Source organism: Cydia pomonella, chromosome 1 (genome assembly GCF_033807575.1).
Source record: "Cydia pomonella isolate Wapato2018A chromosome 1, ilCydPomo1, whole genome shotgun sequence".
Taxonomy (NCBI): Eukaryota; Metazoa; Arthropoda; class Insecta; order Lepidoptera; family Tortricidae; genus Cydia; species Cydia pomonella.
Window position 1 is genome coordinate 8,327,380 of NC_084703.1, and position 21,456 is coordinate 8,348,835.

The 21,456-nt window shown below is 37.1% G+C and overlaps 1 protein-coding gene across 3 annotated transcripts in view; it reads right to left on the reverse strand.

Moving 5' to 3' along the window:
* Positions 1 to 21,456, reverse strand: part of LOC133529021 (UNC93-like protein) — a 127,727-nt gene that overhangs the window by 3,525 nt on the left and 102,746 nt on the right. For all 3 annotated transcript variants that reach the window (XM_061866723.1, XM_061866649.1, XM_061866802.1), the window contains 4 exons: positions 15,968 to 16,655; positions 15,163 to 15,385; positions 13,486 to 13,651; positions 9,654 to 9,921 (listed from right to left, as the gene is read on the reverse strand). In XM_061866723.1, the coding sequence (XP_061722707.1) occupies positions 9,654 to 9,921; positions 13,486 to 13,651; positions 15,163 to 15,385; positions 15,968 to 16,634 (1,324 nt within the window). In that variant the 5' untranslated portion in view covers positions 16,635 to 16,655. The remainder of the gene's footprint in view (positions 1 to 9,653; positions 9,922 to 13,485; positions 13,652 to 15,162; positions 15,386 to 15,967; positions 16,656 to 21,456) is intronic.

The following is a 21,456-nucleotide window of genomic DNA, read 5'->3' on the forward strand; positions in this document are numbered from 1 at the left end:
TGTTATGTTTTTATATTATTAAGTTTTAATTTAAAATTTAAAAGAGTTTAATTGCAAATGCCATAGTATTGTGTTAAGATTTCAAGAGTGCCACCATGTGTCCCACCATGTATGAAACAGAAAATTGCAGGTAAAGGTCCGACCACACCGCTGCTTAAAAAACGGTGCCGTTTCGGAGTCGCAGTGACGCGTCGTAAGCGTACGTAATCGCATTGACGCGTTTAAGCAGCGGTGTGGTCGGACCTTAACTGTGCCGCCGCGCGCACCCCTGCCGTCAACGCACGTCATCAATAAGAAACACATTCATTACTCAGCCCATTCAGTCCTTTGACGCACTGCACTCAATTATTGTTACTTATTACTCGGGAAATTATTACGTGTATATATAAAGTATGCACGGTTGTGCTGACTTAACGTAAATTGAAGTTTTAAGGTAATTATATATAGGTCCTGAGGGCCTACCGCGAACCACGTTCGACGTGTTGCCACTCTGTCGCACTTATTAGTTCGTACGTAAGTGTGACAGGGAGGCAACACGTCGAACGTGGTTCGCGGTAGGCCCTCTGGTAGGTATACTTTAGGTACTGACGTTTTCAAAGTTAGCGCAAAAACTGTTTTCATGATTGACGTGTATTTCGGTAATATCTAGATCTAAAATGGAAAACTATAGTTTAGTAAAATTGTAAGCTATTAAACTTTAGATAAGTGTGGATGCGGAAAGGATTCTAGGTCCGCTCACGTACTAAGAGCCATCCAGCTAAGATTCTTGGGAACCCCATGAAAGTATTTTACAATTTACATTGTTTTTAAACTACGAGCAGCTACATAATGTAATATACAGCTTCGTATTTGCACTCCTTTATTGCTATGAGTGCAGTTTGAATGCAAATCAATTGATTGAATTGATATCTTTATAGACCATATAGATCCATACGAGAGCCTATGTACCTACTTTATTTGTATAGCAGGATAATTTACCTATCTTTATTCTACTTATTCACTATGGATCATATGTATTTTTATAACTCGGATGTTTGAGTAATAATAAAATTTGTCAAGTGACGTTTTTACGTTATCTTCGAATGTCTTGTTCAATATTTTTATGAATTTAGTCGTACCTAGTGAATGTTTCAATTAAGAACATTTCTAGATAATTAGTGCAATTTAAAAATATTTTGTTTTCTACAGGATACCATGCAGTTTAGTATTATGTATATGATAATTAAATTTAATTATTTACTCTTCTTAGGGTGTCACCCTATTTAGCGATGACGAATTGGCTGAAGACGAAAGTGGACGACCGCCCCGAAACCACCTTTCCATACAAACGTAATTTCTATTTTCCTCTTTGAATATTAACATAAATGAAAATATTTTAACACTATTTGACGTACATATCAACCCCCTAACACCCCCTTCGTTTTTTTAATTAATATAATAACTAGGATTGCTCCTAGGAGCATTTAAAATTTTGCGTGGTATTTGTTTTTCGCTTTTAACTTAATAATAAAATCAAACTAGTAGGTATAGCCATATAGGTAGTCACAGAAAGTTGTATTGAAAGAGTAATCAATTAGACCAAAAAAGGGGAATCTTATTATAATTCTGAGTAGGAATAGGTAATTTAAAATTCCCAATCTAACACAAAAGTTGAAGTTAAAACTTTTAAAATGCCGATCGACGTGGAATCGGTAAAAGGTTATAGAAAAAAGCTTTACGAGTAAAGTACGAATGTGTTTTCTTAAGAGCGAAAAAGATGTGACCACGAGCCGAGCCATAAATCCTTTTTCCTATCGGCTTTTGCCGATACCGCGTCCATTGGTGTTGGGAGGCCCTAATTATTTACGTAACAGCGTGATAAAGACAATGTCCATGATATTTGTGATTAATAATATCAACCAAAAAATCCTCTAGTTGGCAACTACTTTTTGCATTTGCCTTGAAATAAGGTTGAACGTGTCTATAATAGGAAAGGTGGTGGATACTTAAAGTTCTGAGGCTATGTTAAGCAAAATAAAATGGGCGGTAACACACTCTCATATTTACAAAGTATAAGATTGCCTGACAAATATATTAAGTGTCAAAAGTGTGACCAAAGCCGGAATTAAGTGATTGCGTAAATTATTTGCTTTTACGAATATAACAGTATATTCCAAGATAATTATAATCACCCATCGTATACCCACTTTTTCTATTTTCCAAACCTCTGACCTTAAGTATTGGTACATTCAAGCGGCCATTGTTAAACTTAAAAATGGTCACTTTTTCACTTGTAGTCTGCCTCGTTTGCAATCATGAAATGGTCATAATACGTGATGGCCTCCCTTTTGCAAACATCAATTATCTTTAAGTGTTAGCGTCATACTAGATCTGTCAGTATGTGACAGCCCTATTGTACTATTACTTGCAGATCGGTATCTGCGGACTGATGCCGTAGATATTGTACGTGCAACAGGAAGATGCCTCAAGGATGTGCTGGCCACATTACAAAATAACACTTAATTGTCTCATGACACTACTTTGTCAGGTCTATTTATATACAGGAAGCAGTTATTTAATATCATATATGCCGGTAGTCATTTGTTATTCATATACGCCATTTTGCTTTTACTTGTTTATGCTATGTATTTGTGTCAAATCATATTTTAAAAGGCATATTAAACCAAGTCGAACAAAATGAAAAATGAAAAAAAAAAAACTATTTGGGTTAGGCTTTGCAAGCAATTTTTATATGCCTCAGTACCCTATAATATAACACTGCTACAATTGAGATGAATGTAATGACACTTAAAGGCGGGATTCCACCTATCTGCGGCACAAGCATATTCAATATAAAAATGCTTGTGCCGCGCAGCAGTGTTGGGCGTATTCAAATTACTTATGTAATTTTAACTACAAATTAGATTACATGTAGTAAACTACTTGTAAATAAGATTAAAAAAAAAAAAAAAACTTTCATTAAAATAATTTAATCTTTGTATAGAATTGATTCTAAGGTCATGATACCGAATGTCAAAAATGTATTAAGATGGTCATACTAAACAAGGTTTACCATGGGACCGATGGAAAAATCGTGAAAACATTGTACCCCTGGGCCCAAACGTTTCATCTACTTTGGGCCCTCAAGGTGCCAATTATATTTTCTTTCGCGATGTTGTGGTTAGTTCCATAGGGTTTGTTCAGTAAGCTGGGTGATTTTGGGGTCGTGTTCCTGACTACAAAATCACCCAGCATAGGTACATTGTTTGATCGGCTATATTTGACAGTTACACGTGGAAAGGTACACGTTTATAGAATTGTATAGCTTATACATTTTTCCACGCTAGATAAAGCATCAAGTTGCCGTGCCAACCGTAAAAACGCAATCAATTTACAATCTATGATTTCTATTCTATACTGCAATGAATGGTAAAAATGCGTGGCGAAATCATTGATATGTATCTTACAATGCACTTATTATTGCGCGGCCTTCCGTTACTCGGTTGCACCTACATAAGTACCTACATTATCTTTTAGTTACACTTAAAATACGTAGAAATGACAAATGTCCAAATTTAGGTCCCTTGCAAAATGTCTTGACTTTATCGAAAGATAATGGTTATTGAAGAAATAATATATTGAAATGGTTTTGATGAGTTAATCGTTAAAACCAATCAAAAATGAAATAATACACGTTATCATCTATTTGCATTTGATTTTTTATGTGCATCTGTTATCCCATCCAAATTGTATTGCAATGATTGTTAACTTGGCTATACCTCACCCGGACCCGGGTACGTCCTTAAACTACGTCCACAAGAGAGGTATGGGCATTGTGAATGTCATCTCGCTTTGTGTGGTAGGGCACAGCACAGCAGATGTCATTCCAGATCTAGAGCAGAGCCCAGCTGGGGAAGTACCTCCACCTTACAGAAAAACGCAGCCAAATAACACTAGACCCTACTCTTAGTGTTGTGTTCCTGCCGGTGAGTAAGGTTGCCAGAGCTCAACGAGGGGTGGGAGGGGTGTTAGGGTCGGCAACGAGCATGTAACTCTTCTGGAGTTGCAGGCGTACATAGGCTACAGAGACTGCTTCCCATCAGGCGGGCCGTATGCTTGTTTGCCACCGACGTAGTATAAAAAAACCTCACAATATCAAGTAAACTTAAGAAACAAACATAATAACATTTAAAATGTATCTGTACCTACTGCAATTACATACATTGTACAAAATTTGACCTAATACCACTATAGGTAATCATTTTCACATAAACATGAAAATGCTAAGAATTCCGTAGAACTGACACGGGCAAGACATACTTACTTGTACGCAGTTAGCACTTAAACACATTAAACGTGGCATCATTACATATTTATGTTTTTAAACACTGTGTTTTTCACCACTTATCAAATGAGCGCTCTAGTGGCGTAAATCACGAGTGTCTGTCACGTCTGAACGCACGTGATGTCGCACGTGTGGAGGCGACCTAAGCACAGTTATTAACAAGATTTTATTGTATTCTATTCCATTATAAAGGCAATAAGCTCTTGTAAATATGTATATTTGTAAAGCAGTTCTTGACAACGGCTCTAACGATTTAGATTAATTATGATGTAATGCATGTAACCATGAAGACAAGAAATCGATCTAATTGTCATTTTCTCAGAAAAATCGTTTTTCCGTGTCATATTAGCCACTCAGTATTTTCAGGATCAAGTAGATGCGCTGATCTCGATACAAACACGTTTCTGAAATATTGTTACTGTCGAAGTTAATGTTTCTTTTTTTCATAGTGAAGTATCTGCTATAAAGTTGGACGTTAGCCTGTGGGGAGTATAGCCAATACTGATTAGGGACTTCACATACACGTTTGCAATTCTTCGCAGATTTATGCAGGTTACCTCGCGTTTTCCTTTACCAAAAAGCTGGTGGTAAATATCAAATGATATTTCGTTCTGGATATTAAAATTATTACAAATATTTTGACACAATATATTGTACATCAATATATTTTTTCCGAAGTATTAATTATTATAACAGTTAGGTGCATTAAAAAAATTGTATGGTATCTGTTCGCTCCAAGTTTTTATAAAAATAAATGAAATAGTCAAACGTAGGGGAGCGTTTAAGAAAAATCCATAATGTCAACATCCACAGATGAAAACAGGGATTACGTTTGTATGGAGCAGCGGCCGTCCCCTTTCCTCTCAATCTATGACCTAAGTCCGAGTTTAGTTAGAGAACAGGTTCTAGGATAGAACTAGACGATGCGAAAAGCGCGGGTGATGTGCCTAGGCACGCGTGAGAGCCTGCAGGGCATACTTACTTTACTCTTTGCTGCAGGGACTCGCACTCGAACGGTTTACAGTCAAACCTACATAACACGAATTTCAAGCATAACGCTAAGATTGGTGTAAACATGTAGAGGCTCTTTAGGTTAATTTTTTATTAAAAGCATTTTCATTAACATGATTTCGATTTTTGGAGTAAGTTAATCAAACACATCATACCTACTCGTAGTTGTGGTACTTAGCTGTGCTCTCTTTTTTCGAGTTACGTAGATTCAGGTCAGGTTACGAACCTTATACCTAGTATGAAGATGACAGAATAATGATTTAATTTAAATACTAACAATGTGTGAAGATAAAAGAACTTATGAAAAGATAAATATAATAATAGACCGTGGACGTGTCCTTAGGCATATCGAGGTCTTTACGAGTGATATGACTTTAGTGGTTAGGATGGAAGGGCGATTATAACTTTTAGCTTTACGAGGTTCGACTTATTGAGGTTCCACTGCATTTAAAACGGGTTTAGAAACAGCGAGCGGCGCCCTCCAATATTTATAATACCCACATTTCAAGTTTGAATCGTGTACATGAAGTTAATCGATTCAATGAAATGCAATATTTACTGTGGCTTCATATCGCAAACATATATTTGTATGAGTCTCAAATAATGTCGCAAAGTAAGTGTCATCTTGAGTCGGGAATGACATTTGAACTACATAGTACTGTTTTTATCTTAATGAGGCAAAACAGAACAAGTTTCAAAGTTAAGAGAATGAAGAACTCTTTCATGTGATACTACTACAAAGTTACTACTTAGAACTTTACCTACTCGAACTACGCCGTAACACTAAGGTGACAGTCCATTTCCAACTGCAGCTGCACTACCGTTGCGACATTACTGGTGCGACATTACTGCAGCGGCCGACTGCTGCTGTTTGCGGCGTGCAGTCGCGGCAGCGTTCGTCAGTTGATTGCCAAAGTCAATGAATAATGTCACTGTCAGACGTATAAATAAAATTACTAATTTACTTATTTGTATTTTTTACGAGAAGAAGTAAGTGACGATAATGCTACATGGTACACGAAAACGAAAAACAGTTTGCCTTTCTACAAAACTCACATTCAGTCGAAGGCAGCTACGCAATATTATTAAAAAACCAGATATTGTTGGTGATCGTTTGTTTGCCGATTAAATGAATAACAATTTAACTTCAAATTGAAGAAATACAACCAAATTACTCAAATTAAATGAATGCAGAGGAGAAATATTTCTTCACTTAAGGTAAGTTAACATTTTGAAATTATCTTCCCCATCCTCTTGACTAAATGCGTGACCACTGCACACAGCAACCCGACGAGAGCGGGACTCATGTTGCTCGTGATGGATACGGTATGCGCACTTGATCCACTTGCATCACGTGATGCAGCCAAATCCAGCCGGTGGTGTCTGCACGTTTTTAGTGGCCTAGTACCGCCTGGATGTAGAAGTCTGCGATAAACGTCCCCTCAAAATGCTAGGTAGGCTCTTTTATCCCGGGTTTACTTTATTTTTGCAAAGGGATTCGTGGGCTTCGGAGATGGCGATGCGACAAAATAAATTCTCCAATGCAGTCGTTCAGTGTTAGCAAAATATTACAGATTTATCTTTCTGAGTTTTCATATTAAACCAATCTTTCATTAGTTACCTAAAAGTAAAGAATAAACGAATAAATTGATTTGTAAGAGCTATAATTACGCAATTTACACTTAATATTGTCCAGTTTCCTATTTCAAACTAAAGCACAAATTTAAATCTTATAATCGCTCTTGTGTTGCAGGTGTCCATGGGTGACGGCACTCGTGGTGGTGGCAGATACAGTGTATGACTAGACCATATAAAACTTGATGGGCGAGACAAGAAATCCTTTATGAAGAAAGCTATTTACGTTAGCCAAGGGGCTGATAGAAAGAATATTTAATAAATTAATTGGAATAATAAATATTTTCCTCGTGATGGTGTGATAAAATAAATTCGTGTTGCGCTCTGTAGCAAAGTTTGTTTAACCCTCATGCCTTGAAGTCCCCGCAACTGTCAATACAATTTTATTTTAAAACCGCTGTCGCTTCTCTTGTGGTTCAATTTTGTAATTTTTCTTACGTTTGAGTATCCATATGCTACCATGAGGTGTTAAACAACAACTTTGCCTTTTGTATTTCTAGGTAATACAACTGAATTATTGCTTCTTTTATCTCAAAAATGGCTTTGAAATGACAAAGTGAGAAAGTGTCACGATATTATACACCGTGGGCTGGTAAAACCTGATAGTTTTAAAGTTGTATTCTTAATCGCATTTAGAGGCTAAAATATCATACAAATTTTCTGTAATCGGTCTTCTTTCAGAGATAATGGCAATTCTTGCGAAAATTTGTTTCTGCAATAACTTTGTGAAAAACGCCTTTTTCGCTGCGGCGCTGCCTCTATGTGACTTGGTTTAGTCATACCTTCTGACAAACATTACTCAACTAAAAAGAACATTCGCAATTTTGATCTATAGATGAATTAAGAAAACTTTACATCTTCGTTGTAATGTTTTTTTTTTCGCCATGATGTAGAAAGAAATAACGTGCTGTGTGCAGAAAATGGCTTTTAAATCGGCTAAAAAAAAAACAGAACATTTTTTTTCCGAATTTTACTAAACATTTTTTGATCCTCAGGAATGCGTGGTTAAGATCTGTCGGATTTTACCAACCCACGGTGTATATAATATGATATTACGACACTTTCACATTTTATCACGCCAAATTCACTGTGCCACGGTACTGTCAGCGAGAATTCAGTAATTAATCCTGTTAAATATAAGCGTCACTGAAACTCCTAAGCACGCCTCCAACTCCAGAAGTGATACATGCGCGTTGCCGACCCTTTAAAAACCTGTACACTTCTTTTTTCAAGAACCCCTACTGTAGACCTTCAGAAAAACCTCGGCAGGGAGCTCATACTAAAGCCGGAGCGCCCGCGGGAGGAAATTCCTCTTAAGCCGCACAGTGCGCGACCATTGTTGCCACTAAAAAATGTAATCTACTGTGGTGTCGTAGTATCCTAACACAAATATAGAGGATACAGAGTAAGCTATATTTTCATTCAAAACATTTTCTCAGTCAAAATTTGGAAAAAGAGAGAAAGAGGAAAGAGAGAGGAAATTGCATACGACCACTCCGTTCAGTATTAGAATCATCATAGAAATATTATGTTGTCACATTTTTATGCTATGTGTACATGATTGTACGATAATGGTTAGCATACCTACATCGATCTTATTCTAACACATAAGTGCGTCCTGTAATTTAGTAGTAGTAGTAGTAGTAAAACTTTTTATTGTACAAAAATGAACACAAAACAGGAAAAAAACACTCATCATTAATACAAAGGCGAACTAGTTTTCCAGTTTTTTCACTATTATTAGTTACCTGATAAATTCATTAAATAAACAGTTCTTTCCTTTTTTCGTAGTTTTCCGAGAACAGCTATAAGCTCGAAAGGGCAAGAACGATAGAGAGCCAAATATACGATTTTCAAATTAAGATTTTCAAGGTAGGCAAAATGAATTTATCAGGAAACATTAAACAAAAACAATAAGAGCAACGCCAAGATACAGAGGAACTACCGCGAAACACAGAAACTATCGGGGTTGTTTATCCGCGGGTGTAATAAACTCCTTATATTGTAGTGGTTATATCCTCTTTGCTTAGAGCTACTAATATCTGTGACCAAAGACATTTCTGTAAAGATTTGACGTGCGGTTTGCAGTTGCGGTCGTATGTACACGAAACACTAAAAATCACCATGCTACGTGCAGTCGGTCTTGTCATCATTTTACTATGGAATTTGACAATAACACTGACGTATTCAGGCCGCTGCAGTAATGTCGGAGCAGTAGTGCAGCTGCGGTCGGAAATACGTTAAAATTACCATATTACGTGCAGTCGGTACCGTCATTGATTTTACTATGGAAATTGACAATAACACCGACACGATCAGGCCGCTGCAGTAATGTCGGAACAGTAGTGCAGCTGCGGTCAGAAATGGACTGTCACCTTTATACTCGTAACTTATAAGCGTTCATGGTGCAAGGGCGGCTCAGGTGGCAACTCATGGCGATCGACGTGTAATTAATTCGTTTTTAATTGGATTTAGATTATTGAATTGATAATTTTATGTTACTTATAATTAGATTATACTAAACCACTTGTAATGAGCTTAAAAGGCAAGTCCAAAATAAGTTAAAAGACTTTTTATGTAAAATACCGAAGTTTCTAAATCTTATGTACTCGTATCTCGGCACGCGACTCGCGAACGCCTCTTGAATTGCAACGCGCTGAATTGGCTCGGTCATTGAACTCACCGTTAACCTGCGTCTGCCACACGGCGTCGCCCACGCCCCATAGGCCCGAGATCACGAAGAAGGTGCTGGGAGTCTCGGGGTTGGGCCGCCAGATGAGCAGCCACACGATCAGCCCCAAGTGCAGCGCGGCGCCCATAACGAGGATCGGGAATCTGCCGATGTACTTCATGGCCGAGCCGAAGACGAGAGAGCAGATGGCGTTGACGACCCCGAAGCAGATCATCACGTAGCCGATGGAACGGATGCCGAGTGCGCAGGACACATAGGCCTGTGAAAAAAATATACATACATCATTTACGTTTCTTAAATAGGTAAACTTTTATCTTCATAGCGTCGCTCCGGCAGTATGCCATGGCTCGCTTAAATATTTCTTGAAAAAGTATTGGATTTTAAATTATCTTTAATTTGTAGTAATCGATCATTATAGGCAGGTTTCTATGTATACTATTATTTAAAGATAAGACCGCCCATTGTGTTATTTTTACTTTTAAGATTGTGATTTTGTACTGTTTTCTTTTATTGAGGTGTGGAAGAGTTTTGTTATCTTACATTAAAGTTTCTTAGCAAATAACGTAAAAAAGTACACGGGTCCCGATGCAGTGAAGTTTTTGTACTTATTTAAAAATAGAAATTATGAATGGTCTCGACGCTAAATTGTTAGTATAATGGCAGATCCGTGTGGAGTGCCCTTTCTACATCTTTAAAATGCCTACCATAATAATCTAATAAACTTCTTTTTTTCATTGATTTTCATTATTTATACATTCTGTAATATCTTAACAAAAGTTGATGGTTCTATTTGTAGACCAATTTAGACTGTAAAAGATATAGTTTTGAAGGTGATTTTTAGAGAATTATCTATACTTGGAAAAGTTATCTGAATATTAGATACTTTTGATGCTGACTGTACCATCAGAGAATCTCAGAAAATGATCTAACTAGACGAGAGCATAATATGTATCGATCGGGGCTTGCACCCATAAATTGGGGGAGAATTTTATTATAATTTTACTGTCTCACTGTCCTCACTGATCGTTTCGTTTGAAATAAAAACCCCCGATTAATCTTGTAATTCTAATTTTAATAATCTTAATTTTTTACAATATGTATGTACATAACAATAAAATACAAAAGGACACTAAAACAATACAGAATGCATTTACCAAACACATTGCACAAAATCGCGGTTATCTCGTATGCCAAGGCTAGGTACTTACTGGACTTGTCCTTCTCGCCTTTTACGAGATTCTCATCATGGGAAATAATCATTGATATCATTACTTTTTATTCAGAACAGGACATTATACCATCAACGATTTTCTAGAACTATGTGTATAATTATTTCTTATTCATTTCACGTTTGGCTAAACAAAGATTCTAAAGTAGTTATATAGGTAGAAAATGCAATGTCTTAACTCGCAATCAAAATCAACGATAAATATTAGGAGCACGCATTCCTTAACAAATCGTTTCGGTTTCAACTGCCACGGTAATATGTAGCATCTTTGTCTGTTGAAATTTCAGCGTTAACATGTTGTCGTCAGGGTTCGTTTTTTGTAAAAAGAGACATCGTGACTTATGAAAATGCGTCAGTCACTTGTGGCGTTGTAATCAGTTAGCGAAACTAACGCGCAACTAGTAATTAGATTCAAGAAGGTATTGCATATTACTTAAGTAAAAATATTGCTGAAGCACGTAAGTTTCAGTTTGCCTAGTATTGCAGGCAGATCTAACGTCTTTGTGCAAATTGAACAGAACATATGCACCGTTTCTCTCATGTCAATGTCCAGCTGATACCTATCGCGAAAGAAGAACGCATTAACTCCATATGAGACCAATATGTAGTTAACGCTTTTAGCCATATGGGCATTATGCGTGAAACCCAATCACGTACTGGCAATCAATCGAAACATCTCCACGCGTTTGATGGTCGTTCAAAACGTGACGAGGTCCGGACTGAATACTGACCGCTTCCGCTTGGCAAAAAAGCGAATAATATAAATAGGTTTTTGCTTGAAATAGATACGTGTCTTGTTAAGTATGATTTAGTGGTTTTGAGTCGCGCGAACTATAAAGTAACTATAGGTGATAAACAACTATTATTTACTAAGTACTTAGTTAAATTGTGAGTGATTTATGTAAGAATTGCGAGATATGGGACTCGCATTTGTAGTTTGCATAAAGGTAACGCCATTTTACGGCAAGTAAACGTTGATTTATATCTCTGTAAAGCGCTAAATATCAATAATTAGAGCAGATTTACTTTTAACGATCTTGGACAAATATAATCTAATGTGGTTTACAAGCTTCACAATTTCCTATATATTTTAAATATAATATATCGATATATTATAACGATTCTTGTGCCTATACGCGCGCCGTTAGTGTGCTGAGACCCTTAAACACAATTGGTAACTGTCCAGTTTCGCTTGGCTATTATTTCTTAGGGTTAATATCCTTTTATATATTTAATTTTTTTAAGCAGGCAAATCATGAGTTTGTGTGAAACTTTAGTAATATTTTAATATATGTAAGTAGTTGTTCGGACCCGGGTACGTCCTTAAACTACGTCCATAAGAGAGGTATGGGCATTGTGAATGTCATCTCGCTTTGTGTGGTAGGGCACAGCACAGCAGATGTCATTCCAGATCTAGAGCAGAGCCCAGCTGGGGAAGTACCTCCACCTTACAGAAAAACGCAGCCAAATAACACTAGACCCTACTCATAGTGTTGTGTTCCTGCCGGTGAGTAAGGTTGCCAGAGCTCAACGAGGGGGGGGGCGGGTTTAGGGTCGGCAGCGCGCATGTAACTCCTCTGGAGTTGCAGGCGTACATAGGCTACGGAGACTGCTTACCATCAGGCGGGCCGTATGCTTGTTTGCCACCGACGTAGTATAAAAAAAAAGTAATATTTGTAGAAGTGTATTAGCATCAGTTATAAAAGTTAACTGTAGCCATCTACCACTGGGTTATAGACTGCTTGGTCAGCGGTGGCAACATGGATCCATTTTTAGGGTTCCGTAGCCAAATGGCAAAAAACGGAACCCTTATAGATTCGTCATGTCCGTCTGTCTGTCCGATTCTGTCACAGCCACTTTTTTCCGAAACTATAAAAGCTATACTGTTCAAACTTGGTAAGTAGATGTATTCTATGAACCGCATTATGATGTTTACACAAAAATAGAAAAAAAAACAATAAATTTTGGGGGTTCCCCATACTTAGAACTGAAACTCAAAATATCTTTTTTCATCAAACCCATACGTGTGGGGTATCTATGGATAGGTCTTTAAAAATGATATTGAGGTTTCTAATATCATTTTTTTCTAAACTAAATAGTTTGCGCGAGAGACACTTCCAAAGTGGTAAAAAGTGTCCCCCCCCCCCCCCCCCGTAACTTCTAAAATAACGGAATGAAAAATCTAAAAAAAATATATGATATACATTACCATGCAAACTTCCAACGAAAATTGGTTTGAACCAGATCTAGTAAGTAGTTTTTTTAATACGTCATAAATGGTACGGAACCCTTCATGGGCGAGTCCGACTCGCACTTGGCCGCTTTTTTTATTACTTGTCACTATGCCCGTCACTTTCCCGCTTACATATTTGTTAGAACGTGACAGACATAGTGACAAATAATAAAGAGCCGACCATCTTAGCCCTACTGGTTGGTCTTTCTCTGCGTTTCTTATTATTGATTATTCAGTGGTATCCTAAGCTAAACTTAACTAACCCTTAAACTGGCACTAATTTCGATCGCTTTTCGGGTGATATTCCATCGCACCGTTGGCTCTGCCCCCTAGGTTTTTTATTTCTTATTTCGAGTCCTTACCTGAGTATAGTCTGCTCCGATAAACGCCTGCTCCATGCCGATCCACAACGTGATGGGGATGAGCAGCTGTTGGTTAGGCTTCTTCAACTGGTAGGCCGTGGCCGACAGCAGCTGGATACCGGACAGCTCCTTAGCCGGGTCAGCCTTCCTCTGTTTTTCACCGTATCTGGAGAACGAAGGCACTTTAGAAAAAACAAGAACAACATGCCATTAGAAAGAGATTGTTACATAAATATACTATTATTGAAACTGCATGCAATCCAAAATGTTTTGTACTCAGCATAGCTGGAACAACCAGAGATTTAAAGTTTAAGGAGATATCAGTAAGAGCGTTATGTTACGAGAACGTTCATGTTTATACATATGAAAGTTGTTTTTTTTTTGTATTTCCTCTTACTGCATTCCATCTAATCTTGTCGAAAAGTCAATTTTTATGAGGTTAAACCATTCATAACTGAAACAAGAAACGAAAACGGATTGATAGTACAGGCTAAGCCTTCCAAAGTAGTTTTGTTTACAAAGTATCATATATATGATTATCTGAATTTATTTAGACATACGTAATTTTTGCTGAACATCTCTGTATACATACAAATACATCAAGGCAATGACATGCCGTTCTCAGGAATTCACGAGCCGGCAAAAAGCGTGCCGGCCTCTACCCGGCGAGTATCAATCAAACTAAGAAATGGGACATACAGAAAAAGAGCTTGGCAGTTCGCGTTAGACGGAGGTTAAGGCGAATTACTACTGCGACTTCAATATTTTTCATATTTTTGACCGCCTCATGACTTTAGGTTCATATTTCGTGATCGGCTCAGTGGGTCTACACATTTCGTCTCTGTAGCTTATACACACTGCAGTGGGCTGTTCCGCTTTTCATTGTAATTTATCTTTTTACTCTTGACAAAACGGAAACAGTGAAACTCATAAGACGCGTGGGGTGAGATATTGTTTGTGAGGCAGATTTAAAAATGCACATATGTAGTTGCGGTCTTCTGAAAAGGGTATAGGGGCCATATATGTTTACTTTTCAATCGACAATTACAGAAATACACAGAAACTCTAATTATCGTTTATTTTTAAATTTCGTCATACACTATATAGATATCGATTGACGTTTACTATAAACGATCTCACTTATCAAGACCCACAAAAATGACTCTAAGTTAATTTACATTTAAAATAAGAGTTAAATTTTAAACTTCATAAAATTGTGACGTGTCCTTGTTAATTAGGTATATGGACTATGATATGACATGCATATCACATAATATATCTATAACAATTTGTAAAGCGTGAGATTTTAGGCGAGCAAATACTCGTACTAACAGTTTAAATGTATGTGACGTACTTAGCCTTAACACGTGTCATGCAAGTCAGTCTCTAAGACGAAATAAATTAAAATGATCACAGAACATGTTCATATTTATATTTACCCATTTTTTGTATACCTAACCTGAATCAGGTTTTAAGAACAAATTAATTTGCGTCGTATATTGGTTTTTTCGTTTTCGACATATTTAATGTTAAATCTGATCATAATGATTCTTGAAGTTTTGTTATTTTTTGATAAAGAGTACATACGAGCATTTTCTAGATGGTGTGCTGTGAGAACTTTTCGGAATATTTGGGAAGTACTTCAGTTTAGTTCATGAATAATAAGGGTTATCGTACCTGGATAGTGGGTCCACCAGAAGCGCGACCATGAGCACGGCGACCACGACGCATGCCAGGTAGATGGCGCTGATCTCGTAGATCTCGCTGTCGGGCGGCCGATGCAGGTTCTGGTTCTCGTGCTGGCCGCCGCCGATCATGCAGAAGTTGGCTCCGCAAGTCAGCAGGGTCTTGGTGTTGTTTTCAGTGGTGCCGTTAGAGCTGTGCACGCCCGATGAGAACACTGCAATGTAGGAATAGTTGTAATGTCCGCAGCCCTATTTTACTCGTGTGATGTATTTAAAAAAATCTGTTCGACTGTGAAATGGCCAGAAAAAAAGTAAGTACCCATAATATGCAGAAATTGCACAATTTGCAACTTGGGAGACATATTATGTGGCTAGCTTAGGGTAGCAAGTCAAAAAAGACCTGGCTATGTTTGGTTTAAGTGGACGCGCGTCAAGGAATTGGAAGTGTTCTACAATATTTCGGTGGGTACTTAGTTGACGTAATACATTATTTCACATAAGTTTTCTTTGGATCTGAGTTGGTGTTTTTGACTGGGTCTTCATCAACAGGTCAAGTTCGTTTCATCGAAATAGTAAAGAACGATACATTGAAATTGGTTGTAAGAGTGGATTCTGTTCCAGGTGTCGTAAAGAAATGTCACAAACATAAACGATAACTTAAAAATCCATTGCAAATACAATCAGAAGCAGCATATATTAAGATTATTTTCCTTTTAATCGTTAAATACGCTAACCTGTATGCCACTTGGTTATTGTAAGATCATGTTTAACTAGGTATTACAGATAATGAAACTTACCCAAACTTGAGATCAAATTTCCCCAAAGCTCAGCCGTTTGCCAAGCGAGGAAGAAGAAGCCGAAGAATCGCACGATGATGCCATCGACAGCTTGATCCGTCAGCTTCGCGTAGACGCTACCAGCCTGCGTCAGGTACGTGGCCTTCGACGTCCACATGGGTGCCGCTCCCATCCCCACCACTACTCCGGCCGGCACCAGCGTGTAGAAAGCCGGGTAGAATTGCGCCGCGATGTACGGCGCGTAGCACATCATGGACAAACACAGGGTCCATTTCACAGTTAGCCTCTTGATTAGGAAGGTGGGAACAAATATACAGGATACGACGAGCGCCGCATAAATGGAACTTAGCGATACCGTGCCCAGCCCGTCCTTGGCGTTGATAGACGACTGTAGATTAGCCGTCCCTTGGAAAGCGGTGAATTGCACCATGAAGGCGGCGCTCACTGCCGCTACGTTCTTCAGTATTCTCCATTTCTCGTTTCTTGATAGTTTAACTTTTCCTGATGGGTAGTTTTCATCTTCTATGGGTAGTGGTGGGGGTTTGACGATGTCGTCGTTGTCCTTGTCGTGCTGGTAGCCGTCGTTCTTGAAGCCGGTCTTGAGCGTGTACACCGAGTCCTTGTCGGGGCGGTCATCTTCACGTCCCCCTCCGTGTGTGGCCGTCATACCGGGTTATCGCTTGCAGCCCTGTAAACAAAACGATCCCTACTCGTTAATGTTTGCAATTTTATTTAAAGGATGACACGAGCAAAACAGACTGGGGTTAAACAATTATAATTAAACACGAGACTGGCAGATATGGTATTTATGTCAGCAGCGTGACACTAAATATAGTTATTAACTTATTAACCTACATGTTTTGCATAACTTAATTTCACGTTGTCAATTGTCGTTTTCGAGACTGTATTTCGAGACGAGAGTTCTCAGATTACATAGATATTTCATGATGAAAATAGGAGTATAAGATACCTGGTTTTTTATTGCGTCAATGTGTATATTTTTGGTTGAGCGATGGCGCGGTGTGCACAATGACCGAGCAGCTGAGCACACTCTCATAGTGTTACGAATTAGGTACAGGTACTTTGTTTCATCATGACATAATCAACACGGTCGAAATATAATAATATCATAGCTGCTTTGACACCCTAAATTTTTTTTTTTTAAACCCTTTATTACTACGCGTGTTTAAGTATGTGTATGACAAAATGATTTAAGTATTGAATATTTCAACTAAAAAAACTTGAGCAATCATCTTACAGCTTGCAATAGAAATTCGCTTAGAAATGAAATAATATTCCGAGAAGAAATATAGGCAAACTCGACATTAGCAGCCCGCATAATTTTACATCGGTAGAGGCCAGTGGTGCAAAATCTTTCTGTCGAGTACAAAATTCTTTTTTTTTAATCCGCGCTTAGTTGCAGAGCGTTCTTTTGACAGTTGGAACTAAATACTATTGCTGTTTAATTAATCAAACCGGCAATCGCGCACTGTCTCTTGAATAGTTGGTTACGCAGTATACGGAATCAGCCCGTGGACGGATTTGGCAGCAGTGACTTTAATTTGAAGCATACACCATACAGAAATATGTACTTAATTTTATATTCTATTCAGAGCTGCTTGTTATTTTTTTGACTCAGAAAATAAAATAAAAGTAAGGTAACAGGATAGACAGGTGTTCGACGTCTACACTTGATATACACATCACTGGTTAAAGTTTACAAACAGAAACCGATACCCTGGTCAGACCGATTGTAAGCATTAACTGAAATGGATCTTAAAATTTAATAAAATTCTGCTAATATGCGTTACATGCATTTTTAAATCACTATGTAATATAGGTATGAAATAACTATAATAATAAAAATAAAAAAAACCCTACGCTAGAGCCACCACGATAAGCCTGCAACAATTTTTTAGCACATGCAGTGCAAGTGTTATTTATACTTCGTAATTTCATAGAAGTTTGACCTTTAAAATAACACTGGCACTGCATGTGCTACCAAAATTGTCGCAGACTTATCTTGGTCTAACTCTATATCTATATAGATACGCATATGCATATGCCAACCTACATAATAATAACCACCGCAAGAAAACAATCGGGTAAATCCAACTGTCAGTTTTTGCGATTTTGACATTAGGAACAGGTAACACGGTAGATATTTCCTAAGAGGGTCGAATGGATTTATCCGTGTTTGAAGTTAAGCGACTCACATTGGCGTCCAACATATCCCATCAAAAACATTTTCATGTAAAATGTGGCCAAGACGAAACCATAAGGCTCGCACTGTCATAATGTTATCAGATCTCTAATAGTAGAGCCAAGCTTCTAACTCTACAAGCCCTAACTTCACAAACTCTACACCTTAGTCAAAGTATATAATTTGGCCTTTTCGCTACCGTGTCATGGGGTAAGGTGAAAAAATTATTCACTTTCATTGTTTTTTATTATACAATACGTCTTGTACGACATACTTGTTGAGACGAAATCAAGGTTTTTCTAGATATGAATAAAAACCAAAGTATGAGAGCTATGCAATTGAAATTTGTTATGCTTAATAAATCTACTATTGACATTATATCCTGAGAATTTCGTTTATCTGGTATAATCCAAACCCTAGTTATGAGGGTTAAAAAAATGACGAAGCACTTCGAGAAAAGGTAGGTAGGTTGCGCTTCGCTTTGCTCGTCTTGGCCAGATAACACCCCTCTTTTTGCGAGCTTCCAAAGTTTGTTCGCAATTTGTTATCTCTTCTAGCTTTTATAAAAATTAAAAATCTAAAAGTCAAACCCCCCTCCGTTTGACTTTAGTTACATTACATAAAAATGTGTTTTAAATATTTTTCACAATGACAATAGCCAAAAGAGAACAATAGAGATTACATTTATATGGGCAAGCGGTCGTCCACTTTCCTATTAAGTAAAAAAAACATTAGAAAATAAATAGATTAACCGTAATTGACACGTGTCAATAAAACGAGTCTTCAAAGAAGACCTTCGTACCACTGACGACAATTCACGCTATAATATTAACAGTGTTTAAATAAGACCGGCATATTTCTGCCAACCATATCACAACATATCATGCATTGTTTGTCATATACTCGTACATTTCCATATTTTATGAAGCATGCACGCTACGCGTTTGTCAGATGACTCACAATAGGTGGAAAAAAAATATTTTTATTTATATTTGCCCTTTATTTTATTATCCGCTACGAATATGCTACCCGCTATTCATCATTCAGTCATCATCATCAGCCGATACATTTGCCGTCCCCCTATACTATTATTACTTTTTTGTTCAGTTGTAGTATTGACTAATAAAATATTCCAAGTTCCATAATGTATCTATTTACTAAAATAATGTTTGTGGGGACATATAAGGCAAATAATAATACAATTCGCATTTGCGTTCAGTCGCATCAATCGCATTCAGTCGCAATGTAAATTAATTTAGATACTAGCATACATATTTTTTCCCTTAAAATATAAAATAATTGAAGCGATAACACAATGCCACGTTGCTTCGAAATAAAACAAAAGAGAATCAAACTCGCAACTCTGGGATCACTAGCCGAAACAGTGAGTTTTCCACTTTTAATCCACTTTCACTTTTTTCCTTTATTTCTTAATCATCGTGATATCGTTTGCAGATGTTCCTGACTAATAAAAAAACTAACAATGCCACATTATTTTTAATTCATACTTACCTATAGACCAATAATTATAGCAGAGACAGCTCGTCACTCGCGTCAACATAAGACAAGCGTTCGACACATTTGCGGAATAAAAATGTATCTAGCAGACTAATTACAAGGGTAATGTTTTTACGATCCGTCTGCTATTCTTATGAAACTGACAAGACAAATGAAGATCAGTTTAAAACGTAGTGCTCTATTTAAGACGTAGTGGTTATAATTATATTCTCTTAACTCAAGTTTCACTTTGCCCTCGTCAAATGTGAACATATTCCTATTCCTATCAGAGTTGAAAACTTTGTGTGCATAGGTAGTAGTGTATAAGGTAGATACTTGACAGTGACAAAATAAAAGCAATCGAAGCAATAGTATTTAGTAATATGTACAGGTTTATTCCGAAATAGTACGTGATGACTGTCGTGACGTGCTTGAAACCTTCAATGGTATTATTAGGAACTTATTCGTATTTAAAAACCTGAAAATGTTGGAATATTACGAGCGACCGACAAATATTAAGAGCACATAACAGGAATAAAAAAAGTATTTTTGGAGCATTCCATGAAATTTTAGACCGTTTTCTTGTATATACGCGAATTTTCTGAAGATAGTACTTATATGCAGGTATAGGAGTTATTTTTTTTTGTCACCATTGATGTAGAAAATGCCCCCTAAAATAATCAAATTGAAAAAATGTATCTAATATACGGAATAAAATACGTTTGTACAGGACAGCTCATGGAATGCCCCTTATATATGTAATTTGCGCCTTAGGTTTCGTTTGAGAAGAAACGAAATAATGTATTGTAATTGGGTAGAAAATACATATACATATACATTACTTACTAATGGCAAACACAGGCGATACATTATAATCACTACATTATTGTTTCCTGACAAAAAAATCTACCTCTATAACAAAATTAAATATGTAATGTATTTACTACATTTAATATGTCAACACTCCGCACAAAAACTGAATACATTAATTCACTTCCTTCTAACAAGATAATTTTGGGTTAGAAACTTAATCTTAAGACAAGGGATAAGAGTTCATAATAGTTTGTGTTTTGAGTTCAGTTCACTCATGGTGGTGACGAAATGCGCGCTTGTATGCTGATCGGGTAGCACCCAAATAGGCGGTGATGGCGGCACAGCTGTACCATTGTGAAATTAATGTACCAAACAATTGTTTTGGTACACCTTATTCTTATACCTGTTTTATGGCCTATATTATTGCTACTTAAATTTATGGGCTAAATATATATCTGTTCGGATGCTAAATTAGTATCTATAGGGAAATCATAAGCGATGCAGTGGATATAACAAATGGAAGTGGATATATCTTTAAACATTCCTAATGTCAGTGATATATTGAAACAATAAATAATAAATATTAAATAAATAAATATTATAGGACATTATTACACAAATTGACTAAGTCCCACAGTAAGCTCAATAAGGCTTGTGTTGAGGGTACTTAGACAATGATATATATAATATATAAATATTTATAAATACTTAAATACATAGAAAACACCCATGACTCAGGAACAAATATCCATGCTCATCACACGAATAAATGCCCTTACCAGGATTTGAACCTGGGACCATCAGCTTCGTAGGCAGGGTCACTACCCACTAGGCCAAACCGGTCGTCAAAGTCAACAATGTTAACTGATTCAGTCAAATTCTTTATGAGATTCATTTTTATCGTGGATAAAGCATAAGCGACTAAGTAGAGAGATTAAGAATTCTCTTAATTAAGGAAAATGCTGGACTACCTAAG